The sequence below is a fragment of the Scleropages formosus genome, chromosome 20 (genome assembly GCF_900964775.1).
Source record: "Scleropages formosus chromosome 20, fSclFor1.1, whole genome shotgun sequence".
Taxonomy (NCBI): domain Eukaryota; kingdom Metazoa; phylum Chordata; class Actinopteri; order Osteoglossiformes; family Osteoglossidae; genus Scleropages; species Scleropages formosus.
In genome coordinates this window covers 15,680,118-15,707,222 of record NC_041825.1, presented here as the reverse complement: position 1 = coordinate 15,707,222, position 27,105 = coordinate 15,680,118, and the positions used below count along the sequence as shown (strand labels likewise).

Here is a 27,105-nt window from a genome sequence, read left to right as displayed (position 1 = left end):
TTAAAAAGGGTTTTAAAACTCACCTCTTCAGGACTCAGTACGACCATAATCTACCAAGTTCATGTAATGTGTAAATGTTCATGCACTATAACTTTGAGATCATGCCTGTTAAACAATGGATAAACCTTCATGCAGCTACTCCTGTAATGTAACGTAAACGTTTATATATATACATACATATAATTCTCTCTTTCTGCTAATGTAATGCACACATTGTATCTCCTATGAGATGTACGTCGCTTTGGAGAAAAATGTCCGCTAAATCAATATAAGTAAATGTAAGGAAAACGAGAACCGTCTCGCAAGCATACAGCAATCGATTTCGAGATGAAATTGAAAATAATGAGGAAGTACAAAGGTGGACAAAGATTATCGTCTATAGCACGGGAACGAGGCTTAGCTGTATTGACTCAATACGATAGTGAAGGATGTTGCACGTATACCGGAGCAAGTGAAAGGAGCAGCTAGCATGAAAACAACACTACTAACGAAGAAATGTCAAGGCGCAATAACTGAGATGGAAAAATGATTAATGTTATTATGTTGAATGGTGGGGGAGAAGGGAGAATCTTACATATGTCACTTTTGACTTAGGTAAGGGGTTGAAGAACGGTCTATTTGGGTAAGTCGAGGGGTTTCGGTATTACTGTTTAACGCCAAGAAACTGAAGATTTCAAACAAAGGTGTCCGCTACAGTCTTGAGAGAAGAGGGAAAACTGGATCTAACCAGGACTGAAAAAGAAGCAGAAGGCCAAGATGCACAATTGCCCAAGAGAATAACCACATCTGAGTCTGTAGCGAAAATCTGAAAAGTGACAAATAAAAAGAAAAGGTTAAAATGGGCAAAAGAAGACAGACGTTGGCCGACGGATGACCGGAAGAGTATTATGGACGGATGAGTATAAGTTTGAGGTGTTTGGATCAAGAAGCAGAACACATGTGACTCAGAGCAAACGAAAGGATGCTGGAGGAGTGCTTGATGCCTTCTGTCAAGCATGGTGATAGAAATGTAATGGTATGAGTCTGCTCTGGTGCTCGTACGGTGGGAAATTTACACGGAGTGCAAGGAATAATGAACCAGGAAGGTTACTACTCTATTTTACATTGTCATGCCATCCCCTGTGGTCAGTGTTTAATTGGAGCAAATTTCATCACACAGCAGGACAGCGATGCGAAGCATACTTCTAAGATACGTAACACATATTTAGTGAAGAAACAGTAAGCCGGAGTACTGTCTTTGGTGGACTGCCCGACACGATGGCACATTCTTTGATGAGTAAAATCTTTGATGCATAAAACGGTTATATGAAATTAAAATAATGCTAAGATCATAGTAATGACAATAATGTTATCATTTCTGATCAATTTAATACTCCAGCATCAATTTTGATCAAAAACACAAAAATTTCAGGGTAATTCCGAACTTTTTTGAAAGCTAGTGTGTCTCACTCAGCCTGTTAGTACAGTCTTTATACTGCCGCTTTGGTGGCATTTAAATATTTCCCGGATCTTTTCTTCTGCGCACTAAATAGGCACAGAAGCAAATGATTATCTTCCCACTAAACTTTTAAAAATTACCTTTATTGCTAACAATGCTGTGGAACTCTAAGCTCCCATAAAAGGTGGAAGTCACAGATAGGAATTATCTCATTAAATATTTAATTTCTGAATTTCTCAAGTGAGTTTTCTCTCCTTAAATCTTTAATGAAGATTAAACATTCCTAACAAAGACTAATCGACACCCCTTAAGATAACAATCTGAGAGCAGTGGAAGTGTAATTGAGTCTACTGATCACATTGCATGCACACACCGCACACTTCCAAACACACAGAAGTTACTCACAGAATGGAGCAGAAAATAAAAATTAAATATATTCAAAAATGTGAGCAGAGCCCAAAGCAAAATTTAACACATGCACAGTTATGGGAGAAAAACAAAATATTTAGTAATTCATGGCACTGTCTGTTTATACACTTTTTTCATTACAGTAAAATTACCGTTACACCCCAACCCCAAATGCCTAAATGCTTTTAAATCAAAACAAAGTCTGTTTTTTCATGTTTCTTATTGACATTGTCACAGACCTAGAATAATATTGTTTGTGAAATGACTATTCCGTCATTAAGTATTCTTTGTGAGGCAGATTGCAATATTATACATACTTCCCAGACAGTCGTAGTGGCAAATATGGCCACTTTAAACCACATCAGGACTAAGCGAAGGTGACACATCAGGAGATGAAAATCTTGTCATTTATTTATGTGTCTTCGATCTGTGACAGCCTGTGTATGTTAATGTCCCAGCCTCTTTGTGCAGACATGAGCCATACCAGCTAATAGCTCCACTGTGTGAGCTGCTTCCTGAATGAAAATGTTGCCAAAGGGGGGAGACCTTCCCACCCTGACTCTCATCACATGTGCCTCCAACACACTGAAAGGTTAAGATGTGTATCATTATCATTATCATTATTATCATTATTATTATTAGAGTTGCTGAACTACTTCTGGCAGGTAACAACCTCAAGACCTCTTGCAGGACTCAACAAACAAGAGGACTGAACCCTTGAACAGCCAGCATGCCGCCACAATACTATTCCCTGTCATTGCTGAGGAGGCCTGGGATCCCCATGTGGCAAATCATGGTACAGTTGTGATAACTTGTGACCTACCAGTCATGCACAGTTTGGCTTGTAAGCGTGGAAAAGGGCATCTCAAGCAGAGATGGACATTATCCAGAGAAATCACGGCCTCAGCCATTCTGGCCTCAGCAGTCAAAAGAAACACATTTACACCCACTCAAAATAACACAAACAACAGTAAGACAAATGGGAACACATCTTTGAGGCAGCAATGAGCCAGCTGGTCCCTCAAACTGTGTGTACATCAGTATATTGTTTTGACACCTCACTGCTGTAGGACTCTCCCGTCGTGCGCACGGCACAAAACTACAGCTGGGCATGGAGCAGAAGACAGACTGAACAAAGACCGTGATCAGACAACAAAAGTAATGCTGAAATGCTGATGGAAAATAGAAAGGAAATTAAAAAGAAAAGAAAACATTGCTGGTGATAAATATACATTTGCTTCCGCTTGTTTGCACACTTGTGTACAAACGCTCATATACAGGCATACCCCAATACATGAACTTCCGGTTTACAGATTGTCGGTACAACGGCCCTAGAAACGTTACACCCGTGTTGAGCATACGAATCGACTACTTGTGTTACAGACTTTTTTCCATTGTTTTAGGCAGCCTTTTCCCAATGAGCCAATCCAGCACAGAAAAGGTATGAGAGTGTATGATAACCCCTTCTTAATTTTGCATTGTTTTTCAAGCTGATGTATTACAGTTCTGAGAAATGTTTTCCTTTTATTTTTAAAAAAATTTTTTTGTTCACATACCTCTTTACATTTAAGAGAAGTCTGAATACTCACTTCTTTCAGACTCACGTCTCCTCTGATCTCATGCGCTCAATAAATGTGTGCATGTTTTTATGTTTAATACTTTTTAATGATGATTTGTTAAATATTGGAAAAGATTATATGTAGCTACTTGTGCAATTTATACTGATTTATATGGTGGTAGAGAGGCAATTTCAGGAAAGCTGCTAGCATAGTGGTTAGAGCAGCTGCCTTTAAATCCAAAAGTCAGAGGTTCGAGTCTCAATTCCAACAGCAAGGCACTTATCCTAAAATTGTTGCAGTAAAAACTACCCAGCTGTGTGAATGTTAAAGCTGATTCAGAGAAATGTGAGTAAATATACCATATGTGTCTATGTTTAACATGCACTTACTAATAAGTAGTTTACTGAAAAATCAAATTTCTGTCATGATAATTCAGTCTATTTAATTTCCTTCTTGATTATGTTTAATATTTTATCATCCCAATGTTTTTATTACTATTTCTTGAGAATGTTTATAAGTTTTTGGAGGCTCTTTGTGGAAATATTAGAGCATGTCCATTAAGTCTAGGAACGCATAATTTTTTCTCATTTAAAATGAATGGTTTACAGACTCTTGGCATATGAACTGTTTTCAGGGATGAATTAAGCCTATATATATGACAGCTTCATGTGCACGTACATGTCTGTTTTTTGTACAATGAGAGAATGCATGGACAGGCACAGAGCAACACTGACACAACTACAATTCGATCAGAAGCAAAAGACTGTCCAGAAACATCGGAGGCCATTTTATGGACCTTATGAATTTTACAAACCATAATTAAGAGCTCACATTTCCATTAAAGAAATGACAATCCTCTGCGAATGCTTTCTTATGAACGTGGTGAGACATACGGGTTTGTCAGTAACTAAGTCTCTGCAGTCTCCTCAGGGATGCTATTGTGGCCTTAGAGATTTACATTTTGTTGGTGTACATATCGATAAACACTTAAATTAAAAAGTATTAGATAGCTTCTCAAAATAGCTATTGAACGCAAGAGCTTGCCTTTAAGCACATTTTTGTCATTTATTTTCATGCTGAGTTTTCTTCTTGCAAAGTGAAACAAAAAGTAAACCAACATTAACTTACTTTCACTAACAGGCATAGAAAGCAAATGAAAACGGAAGTAAAAACAAGAAATTCATAATTATACTGTGTCTAAATTAGTAGTAAATAAGGTTTCACCTAAAATGGAGAGGCTGCAGCTGTAATGCTGATGATATGCGGTGATGCCCAACTGTGCACTGCAAGTTTGCGAGAGAAGCAGCTGTATATTTTCTGAGTACTTTCTGTCAATTATGAACACATCATAGAGTATCGTGATATGTGTAACCAGGCACGCTTGTGAGTCCTGAAACCACAGTGTCAAGTACTTGCTGTTATTTGTCAACACATCTCAGGACATCACTTACAATGTGCATGACAATGGACAGCTGTGAGTACAGTAAATCACAGTATGATCGGCAGTTGTCTTCCAAAGCGTTTTACTGTCCTATTGTTAAGCTTCACCTCATTTACTTCTAAACAAGAATAGCCTGTCTTAGTATTTGAAAACTTAAAACAAACCTCACCCACTAAGGCGGTACAGTTTCCAGTGCAAAGGTAAACAAACTGAATGCAAGTTCAACTCGCTTTGCCCGTCAGTCTATTTGTAGCAGTGCACTGTAGGGACGACTGAGTGGGAGTATGGCCTTGCTCATTATTATGAATTACCATTGGCTCTCCGCTCATTTAAACTGAGGATATACATTCATCTTAAATACACACACACACACACACACACACACATTTTCAGAACTGCTTGTCCCATTATGGGGTCGCAGGGAACCGGAGCCTACCCGGTAACATAGGGCGTAAGGCTGGAGGGGGAGGGGACACACCCAGGACGGGACACCAGTCCATCGCAAGGTACCCCAAGGGGGACTTGAACCTCAGACCCACTGGAGAGCAGGACTGTGGCCCAACCCACTGCACCACTGCACCACAGCACCCCCTCGTCTTAAATACCTTCTTTCAAATGTTCTTCAGATGTTCTCATTTATATTGTTTGCTCCTGATGGCTATCAATATCTTTGGAGAAAAGCATCTGCTAAATGAATATATGTAAATGTAAATATGTAATTTTAGAGGCCGCACGGACGAGGACGGCACCAAAAGCCTTCGTGTACTGCCGTACGCGCGGAACCCAGAACTGATCTCCTCCAACTGACAGACTACTTCTGGGACCGAGCACGCGGAGCCTAACATTCGGCAGTGGACAGAATCGCTGGATGCGCATCGGAAAACTGCTGCTTAACTTCATGCGTTCGTGCATGTCGCGTTGCATCCAACATGCGCTGTAAGCCAAACGCAGTACAAATGTACACGTACACATACACATGACATCAGCCGCAATGTGCACTGAGACGAATAAATACACAGGCAGACACACATATAGCCACAGGCACACGTGCACAAGCACACGCGCGCACACACGCATGCACGCACGCACACAGGCTCTTGCGGGGTCCCGAGAAGCGCTGACTTCAACATTTTTCTCCATTTCACAAAAGTAGCAGCGCTGGTGTCAACATGATAAATGAGGGTGCATGAAGGAAAGTGTGCACACTTACAGTACGGAGCAGCGGAGATGGATCTCCAGGAGCTGCAGCCCCCTACACAATGTGTAAATATGGCCATGGAAAACAGCAGGATAATGAGCTTTAACAAGACACCCAGCACAGCACCAGTGACACTCAACCCACAGGTCCACTGCAAGCCACCTCAGATCAAAATGTACAGGATGCAGAGAAACATCGGCTGATGTCCTGCAATCGGCTGGCGCCGACCGGCATTTCTGCGCTAAAGCAAAAACGGCCTTTTCATGTCAACAGTTTGTGTCAACCTGCATCTCTCTTTCCTCACCTGTGACGTCCAAATGGGAAAGTCAATAATGCTCTTCTGGAGGCTGCTTACTTACTCGAAACCCAGCCAAAGATAAATAATGCCCTTTTTTCCACATATTCTATCCAGGTATTATCTTTTAGCGGTGAACAATATAATGCAATTCCAATGTGTTCCAATTTTTTTTTTCCCGCTATACGGAAAATGTATATATTTTTTAAATACTGAAGGCACAAGATAAACGTTCAAAACCTAATCTGATATTCGACCAATCTAGAAAGTAAAAATGCGCACCTCAATTTGTTTTTACATTGTTTTCTCCTTCCAGTAAATGTACACACATTAACGGAGGGATCTGCAGTTGAGCACACTGCAGCAGCGTTCATACATCTCCTTAGAAAACCACATCAATCAAATGGTGCAGGCAATATTTTAAAATGCTTTATAATAAAAACAGCAACACAAAGTTGTTCAAGTTCAAATTACCCCTTAAGTCCTTACGGGTATTTAGAAAGACATCCTGAAAACCACGTACGAACTACGTTTAATCTCATTACAGAGGAAGAGTGTAAAATTACAGTGGTCTGTAGGAAGTGGACATCCCGTACAATAGATAAACATTGCACAGCCTAATATTGCGGCACCTCTTCCTTTTTTCCACTCGCTACAACCTTTTTCTTGGCCTGTTTTACAAACCCTCTTAATCTTGTTGCCAGAGTCACATTTTTTACTCAGTGCTTCCTGGTGATGGGCTAGATAACGATTCCCACTGGCAACTTTACTGAACACACTGAATAAAGTTCTGGAAATAATAACTGTAAAGCATTAACGGCCTGACAGTAAAGCATGCCCCTCCACCCGGCGCTGTTTCCGCATCAGTCATTACACAGGTGGAGGAGGATTAATGGCCAGACAGAATGCTCCAATGTGTTTGATTGAAAAGATGCAGAATGGTCGAGGATATCGGTGAGGAAATCGATAATAAAAAAACGGAGCAGGAAGAAAAACGATTTGAATGTCCGCAGCACAGAGAGGGCAGTCAGAGGCTATTAGCCTGCCGGCGCGCAGAGCACAAAGCGCAGCGAGTGGAAAGAAACAGAACACATCTACTGTTTCCTGGCGTCTGTCAAGGCTGTGCTCCAGTCAGATTTAGGGATTTTGTGGCAGGAGACCACTGGGTGCCTGTCAGTATGACAATCACCTTCAAGCCAATAATTCTGGATGTGTAAACTTTCAGTACAGCTGGAAGAGCAGCAAAGCAAAGAGTAGAAAAGATAAATGTATGGTACCACCTGCTGGACAGTGGCTGTCACTCAGACGAACTATAACGGCTGAAACGGAGCAAACAGAACCACATCGACTGCTTTAATACCAAGCCTCTTTCAAGCAGTACGCAAGTGCTCTCATGTCTCTCCCTGTCCTCAGCAACGCAATACGAGAAACTGGGTGGCTCGCCGGATCTTACGGCAGCCGGGTGGCTACGCATATGTCTCAGGCTCACGGAAAACCGAAACAACTTACCGCCTTCCATTCTGTCTCATGATGTGACATAATTATACAAAAATGTGTAAAAGTTAAAAATTAATTTCAATGGATTATCATAAGTGAAAACAAAAAACAGTGAACAAAAAACATACAGATCATTTTTAAAATTAGCTTCAAGAGACTGTACTTAAAAATGATGAAGTTCACGATCAAGATTTCATGATTCCCTACAATTAGTCTGACAATGCAGAGTCGAAGGCAACGCGTCAGCAGAGTCTCTACCATAAATATAACACTCTGTCAACAGACAGGAACAAACCAACACGGGGATGGAATTTTCCCTGCGGTAAAACAAATAGCCCTTTGAATAGCTGCAATCCTGCAGAGAAGAGCGGAAAAGCAAAGAAGAAAACAACAAATGTGGGATGCCACTATCAATGTGTTGGGCTGCAGCCTGGAGCACCAAGGTTCAGGCACTCCGTGCTCTTTGATGCATAGTGTTGAGGTTGCTCTTTAATTGAACATAATTCTTCTTGGGTGAGAAATAAAAGCCTTCCCAGGACGGTTTTATATGGCATCCTTTTTTATGTTCATCATACTTTTCTCCATTTTCGATACTCTGGTTATTCTAATGTTAATTGCGATGGAGCTATCGAGAGAATTATTACATGCTGGGAGCACGGATATCTTTCCAACAACACAAAACAAAACTTTATGCTCTGGGCCCCCGAAGAAAAAGCCTGCAGTCTCTGTAATGTTCACACACCCGTTATCCGCTTGAACTGTGTGTGGTTGAAGACATTGAAGCTTGGCTGTGTGAATAAAGCAGGCTTGCTACTTATAGCCGTCCCGTTATTATCGTCATGGTTTACATCGTTAAAGTTTTATGATCAGCTAGCTCCAAATGCGTCTTCAACGGCAAACGGCAGTGGATTAACAAAAATAAATAAATAAAGAAAAAAATTAATCACACAAACACTAAAAACAGTTACTGTACCACTGGTGCAGCTGATATTGTTGCAATCATTTTTACTCCTCATCACAACACACACATCTATTTTTGTTTCTGTTAGAATCTGCAAAAGTTTATTTCTGATTCCTTATACACATAATAAACGCCTGCTGCTACAGGTTACATGACCTAAAGTAGGCTAACTACAAGTTACGAAAGTAAACTGAATCCGCTTACTTCACATTTACTACTTTTCCTAAAATGCTTACTGTATCAAGTCAAGTATTCTCATAGTATGACAAGCACAGTTTTGCATTTCATGTGTTTTGCTTAGACCATATAAATGAGACAGGTAAGCAATTAAAGGTCAGCATGTCGAACATAAAATGCAGACATGTTGGCCCTAGTTGTGAGGGTGAGAGGAATGCTTAAGGTTAGATAATCAATATCTCATGGCATAGCTTCAAAGGACTCCCAACTTTTTTCAGCAAGCCTTCGAAGTCAGACTTTCTAATTAAAGTCTTGTCATTGCAATTTCAATTTAAATCCTACAAATCAGCCTGAGGGGGGTCTTAACGAGCACTGATATAGGAAAAACTGGAATGAGTGTTAGAAAAAGGGAATTATGCGAGGCCCTTTCATATGGTTAATAGTTGGCGGGATCGATGGTAAAAGCAATAGATTCTGGAAATACAGGCCGTGGTCTCCATTATGCCTCCTATGCACAGGCATCCCACTGATGTTACTTATGTTGGCTCCTGTACATAAGTAACCTCAAGCGGGAAGCAAGGTGTGTAGGCTACCTACCAAGGTAAATGATGGGGTACGATTTAAGTGAAATACAGAAAAAACAAGGCAGAAGAGAACTCAAGGACACTCAGTGCACAAGGGCAAATGGTTCATTCTGTAGACAGAAAACCCACCCATAATGAATGCCATAAATGTCTCAGAGGGATGGTCCTCAGGAGTGACTTCTAGATTAAGGAGTGCAAAAAAATCACTTGAGGATGAAAGATAATGCCGCTTTATGAGAGGAGGCACACCCAGGACTTGTTCCAGGAAAAAAAAAGAAAAAGAAAAAAACCTGGTGGCCTTGACAAAAAATAAAGATTAAGACGCATAATTTGGGGGGAAAAGAGTTTAGAGAAGTAATTAAGTCAGCAGTCTCTGGTAAGACGCATCTCCAAATTGAGTACTCTGGGGTCTGCCCCTGGTGTGGTGAGGTTCTCCTCAGCATTGGTGCAAGGCCCACTCCATAACTACCATGATTTAGATGCTAGACAAACACACCCAAACAGCAGAGAGGGATATTGCGTGCACACTTCCACAAGAGTAATTGGGTTGAGATTGATCGCTTTACCAGCAATTAGATTTTCATTGATGAAAAAGTAAAAGCTGCACACATGAAACCAAGAGGGTCGGTAGTCAGGCAGAATGATTTGCACATTTATTAAACTGCAAGCAATTTGACCCCACCCCCCACCGTGTCAACCCCCCAAGCTGGCAGCATCTCACCCACCTTCCACGCCCCGTCCTTCCAGATGACAAGTAATTCACCCGTGATGAACAATTCTTTGTGTCAGATAATACATCTGTCTCTGTTTCCGATATACACTCCTTTTCTGCAAACTTGGCTGCTTTTTGAAATTGTGTAGTATTGACTGTTCAAGGCCTGACCAAGCGAGCCTGATGTAACATACTTGAGGTAATGATATCACAGTCAGTGGCGCTGCAAAGGCTGCAGTGACTCTGGATTGTGGCCAGGCCATGTAGGAATTATTGCGAGAGGTCTGGATGTGTCCTGACCTTGTTCCATCATGGAAAGCCTAGCCACCGAATGTTTAAGAAACCGCTGGCAAATTGCTGCTCCTCGTCCCCACACAAGCCAGGGGCTGCCTTTGATATTTTCATTCAAATGTCTATGGCCATTCATCATCTTGCAATGCGTTCCCAACACATCTCCTCTCTGCCCTCAAGGTGGACAAGAGCAGTCATTTCAGAAGCCCTTTGCTCCAACACAAACACAACTCTTTCACAGCTGTTGCTGCTCAGTACGTACACTTCAAAAAAGCTGGGAGCTGGAGCAAAAACATGCAAAAAAGTAGAGCAAAACAAACAAAAAAGTAAACAAAAATTAAAACAGCATTGTGTGTCATTAATATTAAGTAGAGAGCCATTCTATCCGAGTTCCCAGAGGAAATCCACTAGAGAATTTGACTAATGCCTCGCTCAGCATGAACAATGGAGACAAATGTTACTTCAAATCAGAAATACTTAAATCCAGCTTTCGATGACTCGAGGCAAATATCATTAATCAAGCAAACCCCACTTTGCTCAGTGAGCGTGCACAGAACCAGATGATCGCCTTCCACTGCTCAATCCATCAACTGTGGTTTGTGATGGAAGCCAGAGCCAGGGTTCAAAGACTCAGTGTTGGGTCCCCACTAACTGAAAGAGTAATTACACCTGCAATGATAGTTGAAGTCCTCTTGAGCACCGCATCAAAGCCCTCTTTCCATCAGCATGAAGGTTTCAGGCCTCTCTCACCTCTCTCTATTAAATGGGCAAATTCCAGAAGTGAAGAGAGTGAAGCAGACACGCACTTGTTGCACTAGACCAATCTGAAATGTGGGGAAGGCTCTTTTCTGATTTGCTTTCAACTGCTCGATGCCACTGCATTCTTCCCTTCCCTCATCTAGTCTCAGAAGCCAATGTAGTATAATTAAAGCAAAAATAAAGCCAAATACTCATTACGTATCATTAGGTACAATAAATGTTTTAAATAACACAACGCAATAATGCAATTTCACAAGTTACTGCAGTACATCACACAGCCCTATGGGGTATTTTATAGCAGTAAGTTTACAGTTTTAAATGAACCACGTTCGGGACGGACAGGAGAGAAATCACTAAAAAAGGCCACAAGGCTGCTAGAGAGACAACTCTTCAGGCCATCCTTGGAGAGCAGACAGTAGAAGCGCAAGAGCCAACTAACCAGGCAGAAAATGTCCACTAAAAAACAGGGAAGGCTCAGCTACCCCTGGAGGGGATCAGCAGCTCGACATCAACCAGGAACAGGGTAGTGAAATCAGGACTTAGACCTAAGTTTTGAATTTGCACTGGAGATTCCCCCCACACTCCCAGCCAACAGCAACAGCTGGAGATGCTTCAGAGTTGAGCTCCCCATCAGCATATTCAAGTCTACACTGCTGGTCCATCCAGGACTAAATGAAAACCAAAACCATCTAAACCAAACAAGGCCTATTCAGAAACAGGGCAACTGTTTCTGAATTATACATTAACTAACAATGTTTGCTGCTTTCACACTAGTATGAGAAAATCAAATGAAAACATAATGTCGTGCAAACGTGTAACAGAGATGTAGGGTACAAGGAAACGTGGGAGTCAGGAAGAAATTAAAGCTTGAAGGGCCCATTTTAAATGCCTATTTAAAACTTTGAAGACTAAGGAAAACAATAACAAAATAAAGCTATCTGTCAAACTATTAATACTGCCATCATAAGACTTGATTGTCATGCGCTCCTTCAAGAAGAGGTCACACGGGCTCAGATCAACATTAAAAAGAATGCTAGTAGATCCGTTTTCAATTATTATGTAAGACATGTTTAAAAATACACTAAAAAGACTTGATATTTGCAGCACTATATGTTAGAGAAAAGCACATAAGATGAATAAAATATTGGGTGGAATCTACAGATCCCTGTTAGCAGACTGTGCTGTTGTCAGCAGGTGGGCTGCAAGCTGAAATGAGCCTAGAGGATTCTGCTATAGAATTCTGCAGTGTTTTAGAGGGGCTTCTGGGTAATGGGCTGCCGTATGGTCTCAGATAAACTCATGTGCGCTCACACACCTGGACTTAGACGCGCGCACACACCTCCGCCTGCTGTCTGCTGCCATACCTGACACTACCTCCAGGCGTACACACTTCCACAAAGTGAAGCTGACTCCTGCACTCATTCTTGCCAACCTTGGCTAGTGTGTGAGCTACTAGGTACACAGCAAAAGCCTGTGGGGACACACAAGGCAACATGAAACTGTGGCTCCATCAAGTACACACATACCCTGTGTACCTAGCACACTCTCGGAGGTACATACATATATGCGCGGTAATGCCCTGTCCTGCTCCTAGCACCATGAATTCAGCGAGCAGCTGGCCATATAAAAACGGGGCAGAGCAGAAGAAATAAAGGGCTCGCAGCTATTTGTAAATAATATTTAATTAATGAGCCCTCTGAATAATAGATGGGCCGGATGTAATTGTGGACGTTTTTACGACGATGGGCTTGGTGTTGTAGGGCTCCTTCCTCCCCTTTTCAATTACAGTGGCGAAATGGGGGAGTGCAGAGAAAAAAAGAAAGGGAGGAAGAGAGAGGGGAGAAAAAAAGGAGAGGAAAACGGGGCCTGGTGGAGGCTGAATTAAAGAGGCTTTTTGTCGCGTTTAATATCAATTCATTCCATGGACTGCTGACACAGCCGGCCCGGCGAGCGCAGGATTTATGGCTCCCTCTAATGGGCATGCTCCGAATCAAAGCCGTGCCGTCAGCACAATCCCGCTGCCGTCTCCCTTTTAAAGATGCAGACACCTCCCCCTACGCCCTCTTCTCACTTCCCTCCGCTGGACCTGGACAGGAGGTGAGGGAGAGGAGCACAAGCACATCAGCCTTTTGTTGTGTCCTCCATGATGGCCGGGAGGAATCCCTGCTATAGTCGGGGTTAACAACCTCTGACCCGACTAAAGCGTGAAAAGGGAGCAAAGCTGTCCATCCAGAGCAAAGAGCAGAGAAAAGGCCACTCTTTGTTGTTGACTGTTATGTTTTTCTCCTGAAACATGAGAACTGGTTAAAGCATGGTAAAGAATGATAGGGTCTTATCGGTGCCAACACAAGGTAGTCACCTAGAATAAAAGGAGAAAAAAAACAACTGGGAGCACAAGCTACCTGCGTCCGTTAACCTAGAGGATGGTGATGTGAAGCACTGTAAACAACTAAAGGTGTTTTCTGTGTACTAATAGACTGTATAGAGGTCAATATGTGCACAAATTGGAGGGCTTAGCTAGTAAAAAAAAAAAAAAAAAAAAAAAAAAATCCATCCTTCCCAGCCACACTGGCCTCTAGAAATTTCTTGTGATTGCAGCTCTCAGTAGATGCATCACTTGTGAGGAAAAATTGAAATCCAGCAGAAAGTACATGGCCTGAGTGGAATGCATTTCTACCTCAATGAAATAATGACAGCTATAATGCAGGGTTAACAATATTTTTTTTCCCCTGAATACCCCTTTAGATTTGTGCTCACCACTCAATTATCCTAAGCCTGCTCCTTTACTGGCAAAACTCTTTCAGTTTAGAATGATTTTTTTTTTTTACATTATTCACATTATTTTCCTTACCGCAACCAACGGTGCATTTTTTTTTCATGCACTAACAGTTAATCCATTGTGAAATATGCCACCAGCAAAGCAAAGCAATGAAGGTCCTCAAAGCATGATAGGACAGAACACGGAGTTGTCATTTGTCTGCGATATGCTGAGATGTTTCAGCCGTTCAGTATTTTTAAAGATCTGCATTCCTGGGCCCATGGGAGTCTGCCTTGCTAGGTCTTGAACAACATCCATGCGGGACCACCAGGTTCATTACATAAGAACTGCTACTACATTAAGCTTTCATGTCCGACCGTTACATTTCACTTCCACCCAAGTCATCAAACACTGAAATAAAACCCTTACTTGTGCCTTTTCAAAACGTTTCCTGTTAAACCATTACACTTACACATATGAATGTATTTGTTCATGTGTTCATATGCTGATCTGTGTGTAGACTGACAACTGTGAACCTCTTCTCTGACTGAATGTGCAACCTTGCTTTTACCTACTACTGACAACATATTCATTCAATTGTTGCTGGTGATGAGGGGGCTCCATGTCTGAGAGCTCTCTCTCTGTTATTAAAGTCAGCGATTAATACTTAACACTCACCTAAAAAACCTCAAGAACAGTTCTGTTTTTTTATATCATTTCCACGGCCAAAACGGCATGAGACTCTTTTGCAGAAATAAATTAAGCCGAGTCCTATGCCACAAATGATTTCCTTTCTACAGTACATAAGAATCACAATAATCAATGTCTATTTGAATATTTAATCTCTGAATTCATGCCCAATTTTAGACAGAAAAAGGACACTATAAAGACTGTACAAAGAAATAAAAATATAAGAATTTGCGCACAAATATTATTGCGCTTTCTTTTCCTACGTTAAAAGGAAAGAGAAGCTTGGCTGAAAAAGGTGTTTAAAGGCATCACATGCTAAGTAAAACATAGCTTCATATTATTTAAAAAAAGAGACCAACAATCTCTTTCACAGAAATTCTTAACTGTTTCTCAGGTCAAAAAAGTATAACAAATATATATTCTGCAAAATATTTTCTGATGTTTAAGTTAGCCTCTCCATTAAGGACGGAGTGTCAATAATGCCATTTAGGCTGGAAACTAATCCTCTCCATCCACACTAACAAACGGTAATCCGTCTTTTCGAGGGCTGCGTCACAGTCCGGGCCTTTCGGCATAACTCTCTCGGTGGAACGGCTGCAGTGCTCGTGTCTGTCAGGTCAGGAGTGCTTTCAGATTTGTTGCCCCATGTGGTGGAGACTCTTTATACTGGTAGAATTTTCTGAGGCAAAAAAAAAAAAATATTCCAGCTCTTGGAAACTTAGAAAAATAACTGCAATAATTCACATTTTTAAATAAGTTGACATATTTTTCAAACTCATCCTCATTCACATTGACTCCATCCTAACATAATCTTCAACGTCAACCGAGTAAATACTCCTGTAGGTCATAACATGAGTTTAAATATTTAAATAACTATTAAAATATTCATGATCATTTTAACCCAATGAGAGGTGACAACTTTCACTTTCATTTATTGTATAGCAACTGCTCAACATGAATGAGTTTACATGCATTTGTTATAGTCACTCGGCTCCGTCCTACATTTTCACTCGTAGCTAAAAGAAAATCTGCTTCTCGTAACACCTGCCTTTCCCAGATGCACCCAGGAATTCTAAGCCGTATCGACATGGCGGGAATTCTGCTTTTCCTCACTGATGTAAGGCTAGATTGGGAGAAAGAAACTGGCTGTGCAGGATACACCCTTACACTGGTAGGGGGGAGTCCCATCAGTGACTGCCAGGTGAACCATGTACAGCATTTGGATTTAAAAGAGTGTGACAACCTTATGGCACAAATAAATGGCAAATGATCATATAAAAACCAAGGCGTCTAAGCAAGAACTCATAGACATATGGCTAAAAGCTCTGAAGAAGGATCAAATTAGGCCTTTAATGAGTTGCTGAACCAATTAAACATCGAAAGACATTGTAGACACCTGCTGCTGCATTTACAGCTGAATTGTTGCATTTATTTGAAAAACTTCCTCGCAAAAGAAACGCCACCTTGCATAATGTTTCAAAAGCAACACTGCAGGAGAGAGTCATATTTTGACATACTGTTGTGTAAGGTAAAATAGGCTTTTAGGTATTACATTATTTATGTATTGTAAATATTTAATCGAATGATATGTGTTATTTGTTTTTGGAGGAATGCAGTATAAGTTATGGTGCAATGTGGAAGAATTATACACATATTATGAGGTTACGCAAAATATGGTAAATGTGTAATTATATCAGATTTCTCACTCTTACACCCAGAGCACCAAACATGATGTCCAAGGTTGTTTGCTTCTGTTTTCCCACAATTTCCACCGAGACTGTGTTGTTTGCAGTTACATTTCAGATTTGTAGTGTTCGCAACGTCACTGTACAGCTGCCTGCCAGACTGCTTAGTGCTCCTCTGAGGCAGCAGCCCCCGTCAAGACGACAGCTTTCTTTACCCACTTCGCACATGGTGCAAGATGGAAGAGTGGTTAGAACAACTTGCAGGTAACTGATGTTTTCACCCATAAACCACCTGCTATGGTTGTCTTTAGCCTGAAGCTCTTCAGCATCACAATTAAACCGTTTCTCAATTTTATTTTAATTTTCATTTGCTCAGTTTTAAACAAATATGAAAGAATTGCAAGTACAAGCACCCCGCAAAAACAGAATTCTTAATAATCATTAAAAAGGCAAAAGAGATAATACTTTCCTGAGCCACAAAATATTAAGATTGACCTGCATCAAGATTACTGTGCATTGTAGCCACTACCTGTGACACAAGGAAGAGGGAAGTATGGGCCATGTAGTTTATGAGACAGCAATGAAAGTCCATGTCCCAGTCCACACTGTGACCACTTATACACACATTCAAACAGCAAGCATGCAAATTGTTTACTTTATCTTTTAAATCTAAAAAAGTATATACATAAAATTGCAAACTAAGCCCAGAATATCAGAACTGCTGCGGATGCCTTGAAAGCCAAATTACTGCAAAGTGCAAACGTACTCGGCTGTTGAAGTCACTTTAAGACCCGCGCTGTTACAAATACTGCATAGCGGACGACTCTGGTGCAGAGTTTACTTACAGCAATACAACGTTAAGGGATGGGATCACAGGGTGTTAGAACACACAAAGGAGCCCAAAGCCAAGCAGTTAGGTAAGCAAGACTCAGCGGTCTCCTACCATTAATGGCAGATGCAAAACCAGTGCGTGTCGAGGTGGTCAGTATATGACACGTTTACAGTAGATTCAGTCTTTTTTTTTGCACATTCCCTCTCTTCATTGATGTTACTGTTTTGTTTTGTCTTTGGTGTCATAGTGGCACAGCAGTTCCCTCACAGCTCCTGATCTATGAGTTTTAACATCGGTTTCTACTTTATTGTAACACACTTTGAGAAAGTGCCTTCATGTGACATAAATAAAAAGCTAAATTATTATTATTATGATTATTATTAAACAGGAAATGATTTGCAATAAATAAGGGGGTGCGGTGGCGCAGTGGGTTGGACCACAGTCCTGCTCTCCAGTGGGTCTGGGGTTCGAATCCCGCTTGGGGTGCCTTGCGGCAGACTGGCGTCCCGTCCTGGGTGTGTCCCCTCCGGCCTTCCGCCCTGTGTTACCGGGTAGGCTCCGGTTCCCCGTGACCCCGTATGGGACAAGCGGTTCTGAAAATGTGTGTGTGTGTGTGTGTGTGTGTGTGTGTGTGATTTGCAATACTTGTAATCCCTCTCTGCTGAGCTATTCATATGGTATAATTTGCAGTGAAATAGTAAATCAAAACACACTAGGTGATTTGTAATATTGTCTTTAAAAAACAATTCTACATTACAGGTTTTACAATAAGCACGCTTTCTTTGGAAGGGATGTACATGAATAAAGAAATTATTATTATTAAATCACTACCTAACCAGGGAATTCTTGCAAATGATTCCTCTCTGCTGAGTTTTTTGCACAGTATAATTTGTGGGAAAACAGTAACTCAAATCACACATAGTCATTGGTAATGGCATTGTCCTTCAAGAGAGTTTTATATGTTTTACCACTTCAACTTTTAATTAAATGCCCGTTCTCCTAAGGTGTGTCTCATACAAATTACATTTGTTCGTAAGTTGAACTTCCCATAAAACGAACCTTCTTTATACAAGGAAGCCTGTATTGGGAACTCAAGCGTATGCAGTAAACGTACAATACAGTACAGTATATACTTTCAGAAAAAGTCATGAATTGTATGTTAACTGTAATCTGGAGTTTATCAGCGAAAAAGTTTGCACATTGCTTGTTTAACAACTTCAGGCACCACACAAGTCAGGCACTTGCTGACGGTGTGGTGATCAAGTCTATGGTATCATTGTGGGTTATGATCCCAGGTGGCACACTGCTGTTCTACCCTCCTGCAAGGGGTACTTTGATTTAATTACCACAGCTGAAACTGTTACAAAATGCGAACCAACTGTAACCACAGTGCTGTTAAAGAACAAAAGTAAACAAATAAGACTTGAAATACTTAAAAAAAAAAAAAAAAAAAAAAAAATCGCACTGCTATAGCCTAGTTCTGAAATTTTTTTTTTATTTAGCTGACACTTTTCTCCAAAGCGACATGCAGCGCTAGGTTTGTACACTAATACCTTTTCAATACTTGTACTTTTGCTGAGATGTACGTCGCTTTGGACAAATGCGTCTGCTAAATGAATAAATGTAAATGTCAATAATTTCCCATTCATTCAGCAAGATAATTTCTTTTACTGGACTCAGTATCTGTCCTGGAGGTTAGATTGAAACCCAGATGGCAGCTATAACCACTATTATATACACACACACACACACACACACCTTCAGAACCGCTTGTCCCATACAGGGTCGCGGGGAACTGGAGCCTACCCGGCAACACAGGGCGTAAGGCCGGAGGGGGAGGGGACACACCCAGGACGGGACGCCAGTCCACCACAAGGCACCCCAAGCGGGACTCGAACCCCAGACCCACTGGAGAGCAGGACCCGGTCCAACCCACTGCGCCACCGCGCCCCCCCCAGTGAAGTATTAATGCATTGCAAAATTATACAATTATTGTCTTGTTAACGATTCTTTAATTTAATAAATTATAAAACAAATGTGAAGTTAAATTCTTCATCTACAATTTGCAGTGGGTGGAGAATCAGATCTAGCTAAAAAAGTTCTACATTTTTTAAGTATTTTTCCTCTCAAAAAAAAATAGTGTAAAATGCATTACATTTGCAATAAGCTTAAGATTCATCAATACTTTTTATTCTTACACTGTACATTCTTGTTTATTGTATTTAAATTAGTGCCACCATTTTTAAGTCACAAAGGACCCTGCGAAACAACCAGAAACAATAGAGGATACCATGAGGCAGCGTAATAAGCTTAAAAATATTCCATGGGATCCCAGAAAATAAAAAAATAAAGTTCTCACGCAATCAAGTTTTAAAATGGAGGTCAAAAGAACTGCGCAGGACCTTGAACAACACTCTGGTTTTGCAAGAGAGTATAAAAAGAAAGCATAATCCACATGAATCTAAAGCCTCAGAGCTAGGAATTCCTTTGCATTTTTTGTGCATGGGCTACACATTATAAACCCTTTCTTTAATTGAACTTTGACCCTTGTAAAGCTTAAAGATCACCTTCGGTGTCCTTTGGCGTCCAGAGAGCTGTGGGCATTGGTCCACCGGGTAAAAGCAACAGCAACAGCACATCCACTCTCTGCTGAGGACATTGTTGAGCTGTCAGCTTTGGTCTCTCAGTATGTTTTCTGACTGCTGATCATTAAAAGGATAATTACATGTATAAATCAACAGAATGAGCCTTGGTCATGAGCGGTGATGACAAACATTATGATTTGGTTGAGAAGGCATCACACTGCCTACATAACAGGGTTCAAGAAAAGTGCTACGCATCGTGTTTACATGTCTGATTGAATGGCACAAACATATGTTCTCGAGTTCTGCTGTCTGTGGCTCAGCTGACCTCATGTAGAGTCAATTCTTTTCATGCTGAGTTTGGTTGCCAGTACTCCACCAAAATTATACAACATCTTAATATACTGTAGTAATATTTTTCAATGTGCATGGGAACAAATTTTCTCAGAGTTGAATCTTCTACAGAGAAGTAGGGTCTTAGGAAAAACGTACAGAGCATAGTTTTGCCGCTTTCTGAATGCTGTGCAAGAATCACTCATCTGTGCTGGATAAACTTAGAGAAATTTCTTTTGCATGACTACAAGACGATCACAACACCGAGGCACCCTGAAGCACACGTCGTATTCTGTGTGAGACGCTCTTTCTCCAGAACATACCGTGGAACCGGTTGCTTCATTGACGCCCCGTCCAATCTCAAGTGCACCTTCGCGGAGGCGACCAGGCACGGAGGTCATGTCAGCAGTTCAAAACTCGGATCAGGCAACCCGCAGCAAGGAAAACCACAATATTTCCCCACACAGCCAACTTACACAGTGCGGTATGCATTAATATAGCCTAAACTAATTATTCTTATATTGCTGTACTGTCCACACCCAGTGGAACGTTTCTTTTTTCCTCCAGACAATGTAATACCCTTGACAGTTTTTGAAGGCATCTGCCCACTCACATGAGTGATTGTGGTGTCTTACAAGTACAGACAGTGATAAAAAGGCTAATTTCCACCTTCCTACGCAAAACCCTACAACAGTAATGGAGGACACCGAGGTGTGCTGTGAAATCCGAACCAAGGGAAAAACTGCACAAACTGCAGTGGCTGTGCTAGCTACGTGATGTGCCCTCCGCCTTGTCCCGGGAGGAGAGCACTGAACGTACAGGAGGCCTCAGAGGCAACAAGGCAAGTCCGCCAGATGCACGATCCCATCCCGCCCCACAGCACACACAGACACATCCCATTGCCCACACAGCACTCCATCAAACTGACCTGCCCAGCTGGGGGTCTCCATGTACAGCTGACCGTGCTGACTGGGTTCACTCACTGCTGCCACAGGTATTGCTGACCCCTGCAGGTGAGACAATGCAAAAGCATGTAGGCACAAAAGAAACAGGCAGTTTGAAAGACGCGACGTTCACTCATGAGCACAAATTCTTCTCATGCACACACTGTCATCTTTGATCTCTTTGTCACTTGTGCGTGCGCGCATCAAATACGTAAAAGATAAATACACATAAACCACAATAAGATGTTTTCGCACATTTGGAGTGTGTGGAAAAACATATTCTAAAGCATATTAAACAGAAGCCCGTATTAAAAGAAAAACTGAAATATGAAGACGTCCTAAATAATTTAAGTAATTTCTTATACTTTCTTCAAGTATGAACCCAATATTTCAACACGTTTAAAGCGCATTCCTTTTCAGCTCCATGCACCTGCAGTATTGAAGGATGATTTAAGTGCGGAGGGTTGTTTCTTTCTGACTTTGATTGTGATTCTCATAAATAATTTATACTGAAAAAGAGTGACCTACTGGAATGCCACTGGAATTGATTCAAGCACAGTTTGCATCATGGAAATCCCCGTTATAACAGAACAATTGTAATGGAAGACATTGGCTTCGCATGGATCAAGAGGAAATTGAATAGCGATAGGAGATGTAACCCTAGGAAGGATGGACGAGGCTCTCATGCACAACTCCGACCTTATGTTACTGCACAGCCTGTATTGTATGTACTGCATAATACATTAATAGATTGGGTACATATGTGTATTTACATGTATAAGCAAGCCGCACTGCAAACCTTTCGTCAACGAGAAGGCAAACGAATACCTGAAAAGCAGTAATACAGTGAAAAATGGTGAACTATTAATGAATCATACTGCACATATCAGAGCAAGAACATGAGAGCACAATTTTGTAAGAGGATTGTTGTTATTAATCCTCTACTGACTTCCTAAAAAGAAAATAAAGCCTCGTGTACAAAGGCTGACACAAATATATAAAGAAATACACAAATAGCGCGCAGATTTTTACTGTAAACTTAGTCACAGCAAAACAGGGGTTTTCCACGGTATCCGGAATCCCAGCTGAAGGAGCAAACCCAAATACGGCTAATCCCTCCCTCTGCTCCGAGAGCCCGGCGAAAGGCTCCCCCGCTACGCTCTGCAGTGATGCACTAATTCCTCCCCCAATCAGACTGAATGACTTATTTTGTCGTGTTTGTGTGGTGTAACTAATCATTTTCTAATCAACTCCTCAGGCGGCGCTCCCGGTGCCCGGCTCCAGCGTACTCTCATTATGCAAATAAGGGTAGGCGCTCGTGAACGCAGGCGCGGGGGTCCTGAAGGGCTCAGATAAGCCCCGGACGGCGACCAATTCGCCTGCGCCACCCAGGTACCCCTCCCCCGACCACATCTACACTTGAGCCTTACTGCAGATGGAGGCCTGCATGCAGACTCACCTGCTAATGCGAGGGCTAAGCAAGGGTCACGAAGTGCCGAACGTCCTGTGCTCGGAGCTACCGCTCACTTCACCTGGAGCTCAGACGCCACACCATTTCAGTTTTAGCCTCAAGATTCCCCCAAAAAGCCAAGCAATGGCGCAGTAAAAAGCAATGCTACACAATGCTACACAATGCTACATGTTCACTTGTCCCACCCTGGCAGCACTACTACATGGCGTTACACGTGCAACGTTTGGCCCCGTTAGTAAATCCTGCAGGTTGCGTGTGCGGAATATATCATTCCTCTTGCAGGAGATGGTCAAAACTGACAAAAGGCAGAGGAGATTGTAATCAATCTAAAAACGACTAAAACCTGAGAGTTGGTACATTCTGTCAGCATTGGTCATCCATTACACACTGCGCTATTCCCAGCTCAAAGCAGCGTGCCCTCAGCAAGGATGGAAACCAAAGAAGCCTAGGACCCAGTGGAAAGGAGAAAAAATTACAATCTTGCAGATTTTATTTTGGAAAGGCTACCGTTCTCCCCAACTGTAAACCCGAGAGAATATATGCGGTACACTAAGCAAACATTTCTTTCTACTTTTATTATCCTAATTACGAGACCATTATGGCTAAAATTGTGGTTATCCTGATTAAAAATGCATCATGCCTGGCCACTTCTGCAGTGGCTGATTAAAGTGTTGCTTTAAACAGGGGGCAGGCATCATTAAATAGTTAACATTAATCTGGTCTATAGGCCTAATCCATTGCAGAATAGAGCATGCGTCAGGAGGACCTCCTATGAGGAAGTGCTCCCTTTGCCTGCGGGAGTCTTCTGGGTCCTCCTCCCCCTCTTCGGGGCACCCCTCTGTGGCGACGTACGCGCACGGTGCACGGCCCTACCGCGTAGCAGTGGGTGGGCACGGGGTAGAAGCAAGATTGCCTGTATCACATGCCATACATCTGCACCCCGCTGACTCTGAGTAAGCAATCGTTAACGGAATGGCCTGTGCTTGCTGTCAGCTCGAACGCGGGCAGCGCAGTCTCCGAACGCCTGCACGGACAGTGTTGGCGCACGCTTGGGGTGAGTCACTGTGATGCTCTACCCTTGTCGACAATTCCCCAGTTGGCGCCGGCCAGGAGGGCCGGCCCCCGAAACGCAGAAAGCCCATTGATTTCCTCCCCCTAGAATAGATGTCTCCCAGTGCCTTCCCCTTCCGAGCTCACCCCCCGCTTAATTAATTACCATCTTATGGTTCCCAGTATTTTTGGGAACCTTGCCAACACAATTTGTCATTTTTTCAAAAGTAATTAAAAGCTGTTCCTTTTTTCCTGTTGTATGGTATCTGATTAATTGTTGGGGTGGCAAAAGGGATAAATAACTTTAAAAAGAAGTAGACTGCTGAATAACAAATAAAACTATCAGTCTTTGCGAGCCCGTTCCTTGCAAGCGAGGGGCTGGTTTCCCTGATTTCAGAGCACACGCAGGCCTACACCTCATATGCGCACAGTGGTCAATTACTGACCTTAAGATAGGAAAGGCACCCTGATCGAAGCGGGGCAACACAGCACCTGACCGAGAAGCTGAAAAACTAGTATGCTGATGGATGACACACACTGCTGTGGCCTGCAGGTTAATGAAAGAGGAGAGGGAAGTTTTAGAAGCTGTTACAATTATCCAAGGGAGTCCCTTGACCCCAAGCACAGGACAACTGCTGGGTGACTGGGGCTGATTCTATTAAATGCACGCTAATTCAACCCCAGCTTAATCACATCAAATTTAATAACCTCCTAATAAAATTTCAACAGTCTCTCTAGAACGATAGGCCAGAAATAAAGACTGGAATTAGAAGCTACAGGTTTTCTTGCCAGACAGGTGTTCTGTGCGCAGCCGGAAGTCTCCATTCCTCGGAATAGCATTTTTTAACCTGATTTCCATTATGAAGATGTGCTGCGAGAGACAACGGGATATCCGAGAAATTCCTGACTATACCTTATGTTCTATTAGAGCTACAGTTTCGCAAATGAAATGGAGCACAAATCAAATTTGCAACGCGGGCTGTAAGATCAGAAAACAGAACAATCAGTGCTTTGCCCGCGCAGGAATCTTTTGGTTCGTATGTGTCGAAAATGCGTATCGAGAACTTGATGAATCGCTGAGGTGGAGTGCATTGCAGGAAGCGTTGAAGGAAACACATTGTGACAAAAAAGAAAAGATTTTACTTTGCAATTGTGTGGGGGATAAACCTACGGGGGTCCCTTTCTGCTTTAGAAACTGGCTTAGTGGCAAAAACGGCTGGCGGCCCTCCAAGCAGATTACATTTCCTGCCTTCATTTTTGGAATAAACAGAGCTACGGCCTTATTGATTCCTTACACTGAGAATCCAAAAGTCCCTTTGAAAGTGGGAGATGGACGCATAAGAACTGCAATAGGCACCTGGAAACATACATAACCATCAAGGGAGGGGAAAAATGAAATCGAGTGTGTGCTGCAATTCACTGCCTCTACTGAGAGAATCATGTGGGATACATTTGATTGAACCTGTCATTGTTCTTATTTTTGGCCCCGCTTTGATTCACATAAGCATTCTTCGCCGAAAATCCTATGTGTTTTTTCCAATCTGTATAGATATTAATGCTTTAATAAGGTAATTCTCAAAGCTTGTCCCTGGAGTTTTCCATGATGCATCTCAGATGCATCAGCTTGTCCGGGGAAATAACTCTGTTGCGTGAAGAACTCCCTCATGGGAGATTTTTCAGCAGGAAAAGGCCTTTGTGTGTCTATACATGGGGACGTTTGGGGAAGAAGCCTGTGCTGGAAGGCCAATGGCAAAACAGATGAACAAGGTGGTACCAGATGGGAGCAAAGGTTCAGGTTTGGACTGAATGGCCTACTAGTCTGTGAGAAAGCAAGGACAACTGGAGGCATGACGATGTTCTGCCTCTTTCAGCTGTTTTTTGGGCGGTTGTTTTATTCTCATTGTTCTCTGCTTCCACTGGTGCTCAGACACACAGAGAGCAGTCGTGTCATTTGTGGGATTTAAGAAGCCGTGGAGGGGAAGGGGCTGTGTAATACTCCCCTGATCACAGTGGAGCAGCTGGAAGGGGCGTGGTGGCGACCAACAATGTCGCCCAGCCAATTACAAGCAGCCGTGGACCACGGCAGGGATTCCTGTTAGAAAGCGAGCGCGGCACCAACTAATGGCAATGCCTTCTTTCAACCTTACGCTGTCAATGTGCTGCTAAAAAAAGCACGATGCAACAACCAGCAAAGTGTGTCACATACCTTTATATGTGGCCATCCATCTAGTCACTGGGTTTGTTTTCCTAGTGCGCATCTCTGATAGAAACCTCTGCTGTACCCATCCCCCCTTGACAGACCCTTCTCTCACAACATTTTCACAAGCATGTATGACTCCTGTGTTTCCTACACAACACAGTATACGTACTCCCTCTTGCCATTTGCTGAAAATTACCGAGCATTACTGTGTTCACGTCCCATCCAGCACTTATTAAAAGGATCATGTGAGTGACTTGCAGTCCACAGGTCCTGGAAACCTCACAACCTTACACAACTGAGGTAGTGTACGACTGCAGGACGAGAGCCCTGCAACGAACAATAAACTCAGCTTCCACATCATCTGAATTCTGACAGCTGTCTTAATAGACAGGCTTAAGGTCTGGCTTGGTAGCTCAGAACACCAGAGACATCGTTATTCCATGACAGAGGGAAACTCACTGATTTTTAATGCTGATGGCAGTATTAATCGGTTCGTTACCATGTTACTGTACCACATGTGCAATACAAGAGGGGGCACAAATAAAGAGATGGAAAAAGTTGGAAAAAAATTGAGATAAATTATGTAGATTAAACTGGAAGACCTGGAATAATAAAAAGCAGATGGAATAATGTAGGGAGCCTGTTGATGGGGGGGATGTTAAAATGAAATATGACACACAGTAAACCCCACAAAATAAAACCAGGAAAGGGAAAGCAAAAAAAAGGGAGAAAAAAAATCAACAACACATGAATAATTACAAACAACAGGATGGTTTATTTCCAATTTGTGTTGATTTAAGAAAACATAAACACACACTAAAAAGTAACAAGGATGTAAAGAACAGCTATAAAAATCCATCATGCTTGCCAACTGGGGCTATGATCAGGGAAACAATCAAGTTGTGGTCATGAAATGTAGTTATTCGACCCTCAATGGCTTTGTTTTGTTAAGATTAAGACAAATCCTAAAGCAGAGTTTATGATCTGAAATGGAAACTGGCTTTTATGATAATTACACAGAAGTGCTCAGATACAACAAGATGTTAATTTTCAAAGTGTGCTTTCGTACAAAGCAACGATCAGTCACACTGTCACTCTGAGCCTTTGATGGGATTCCACAGTACGGGGGTGCTGTTACAATATTTAACTGAGATTTTATTTTGCATTCTGTTTATATTATGCAAGTGAGTTTCTCTGGACACGAGTGCTAATAGCATCAAAGCCATAAATATCCACTAAG

At 42.0% G+C, this 27,105-nt stretch overlaps 1 protein-coding gene across 7 annotated transcripts in view; it reads right to left on the bottom strand.

Moving 5' to 3' along the window:
• Nucleotides 1-27,105, bottom strand: part of rbfox3a (RNA binding fox-1 homolog 3a) — a 430,902-nt gene that overhangs the window by 179,528 nt on the left and 224,269 nt on the right. For all 7 annotated transcript variants that reach the window (XM_018761818.2, XM_018761816.2, XM_018761819.2 and 4 more), the window contains one exon: nt 21,129-21,207. In XM_018761818.2, the coding sequence (XP_018617334.1) occupies nt 21,129-21,150 (22 nt within the window). In that variant the 5' untranslated portion in view covers nt 21,151-21,207. The remainder of the gene's footprint in view (nt 1-21,128; nt 21,208-27,105) is intronic.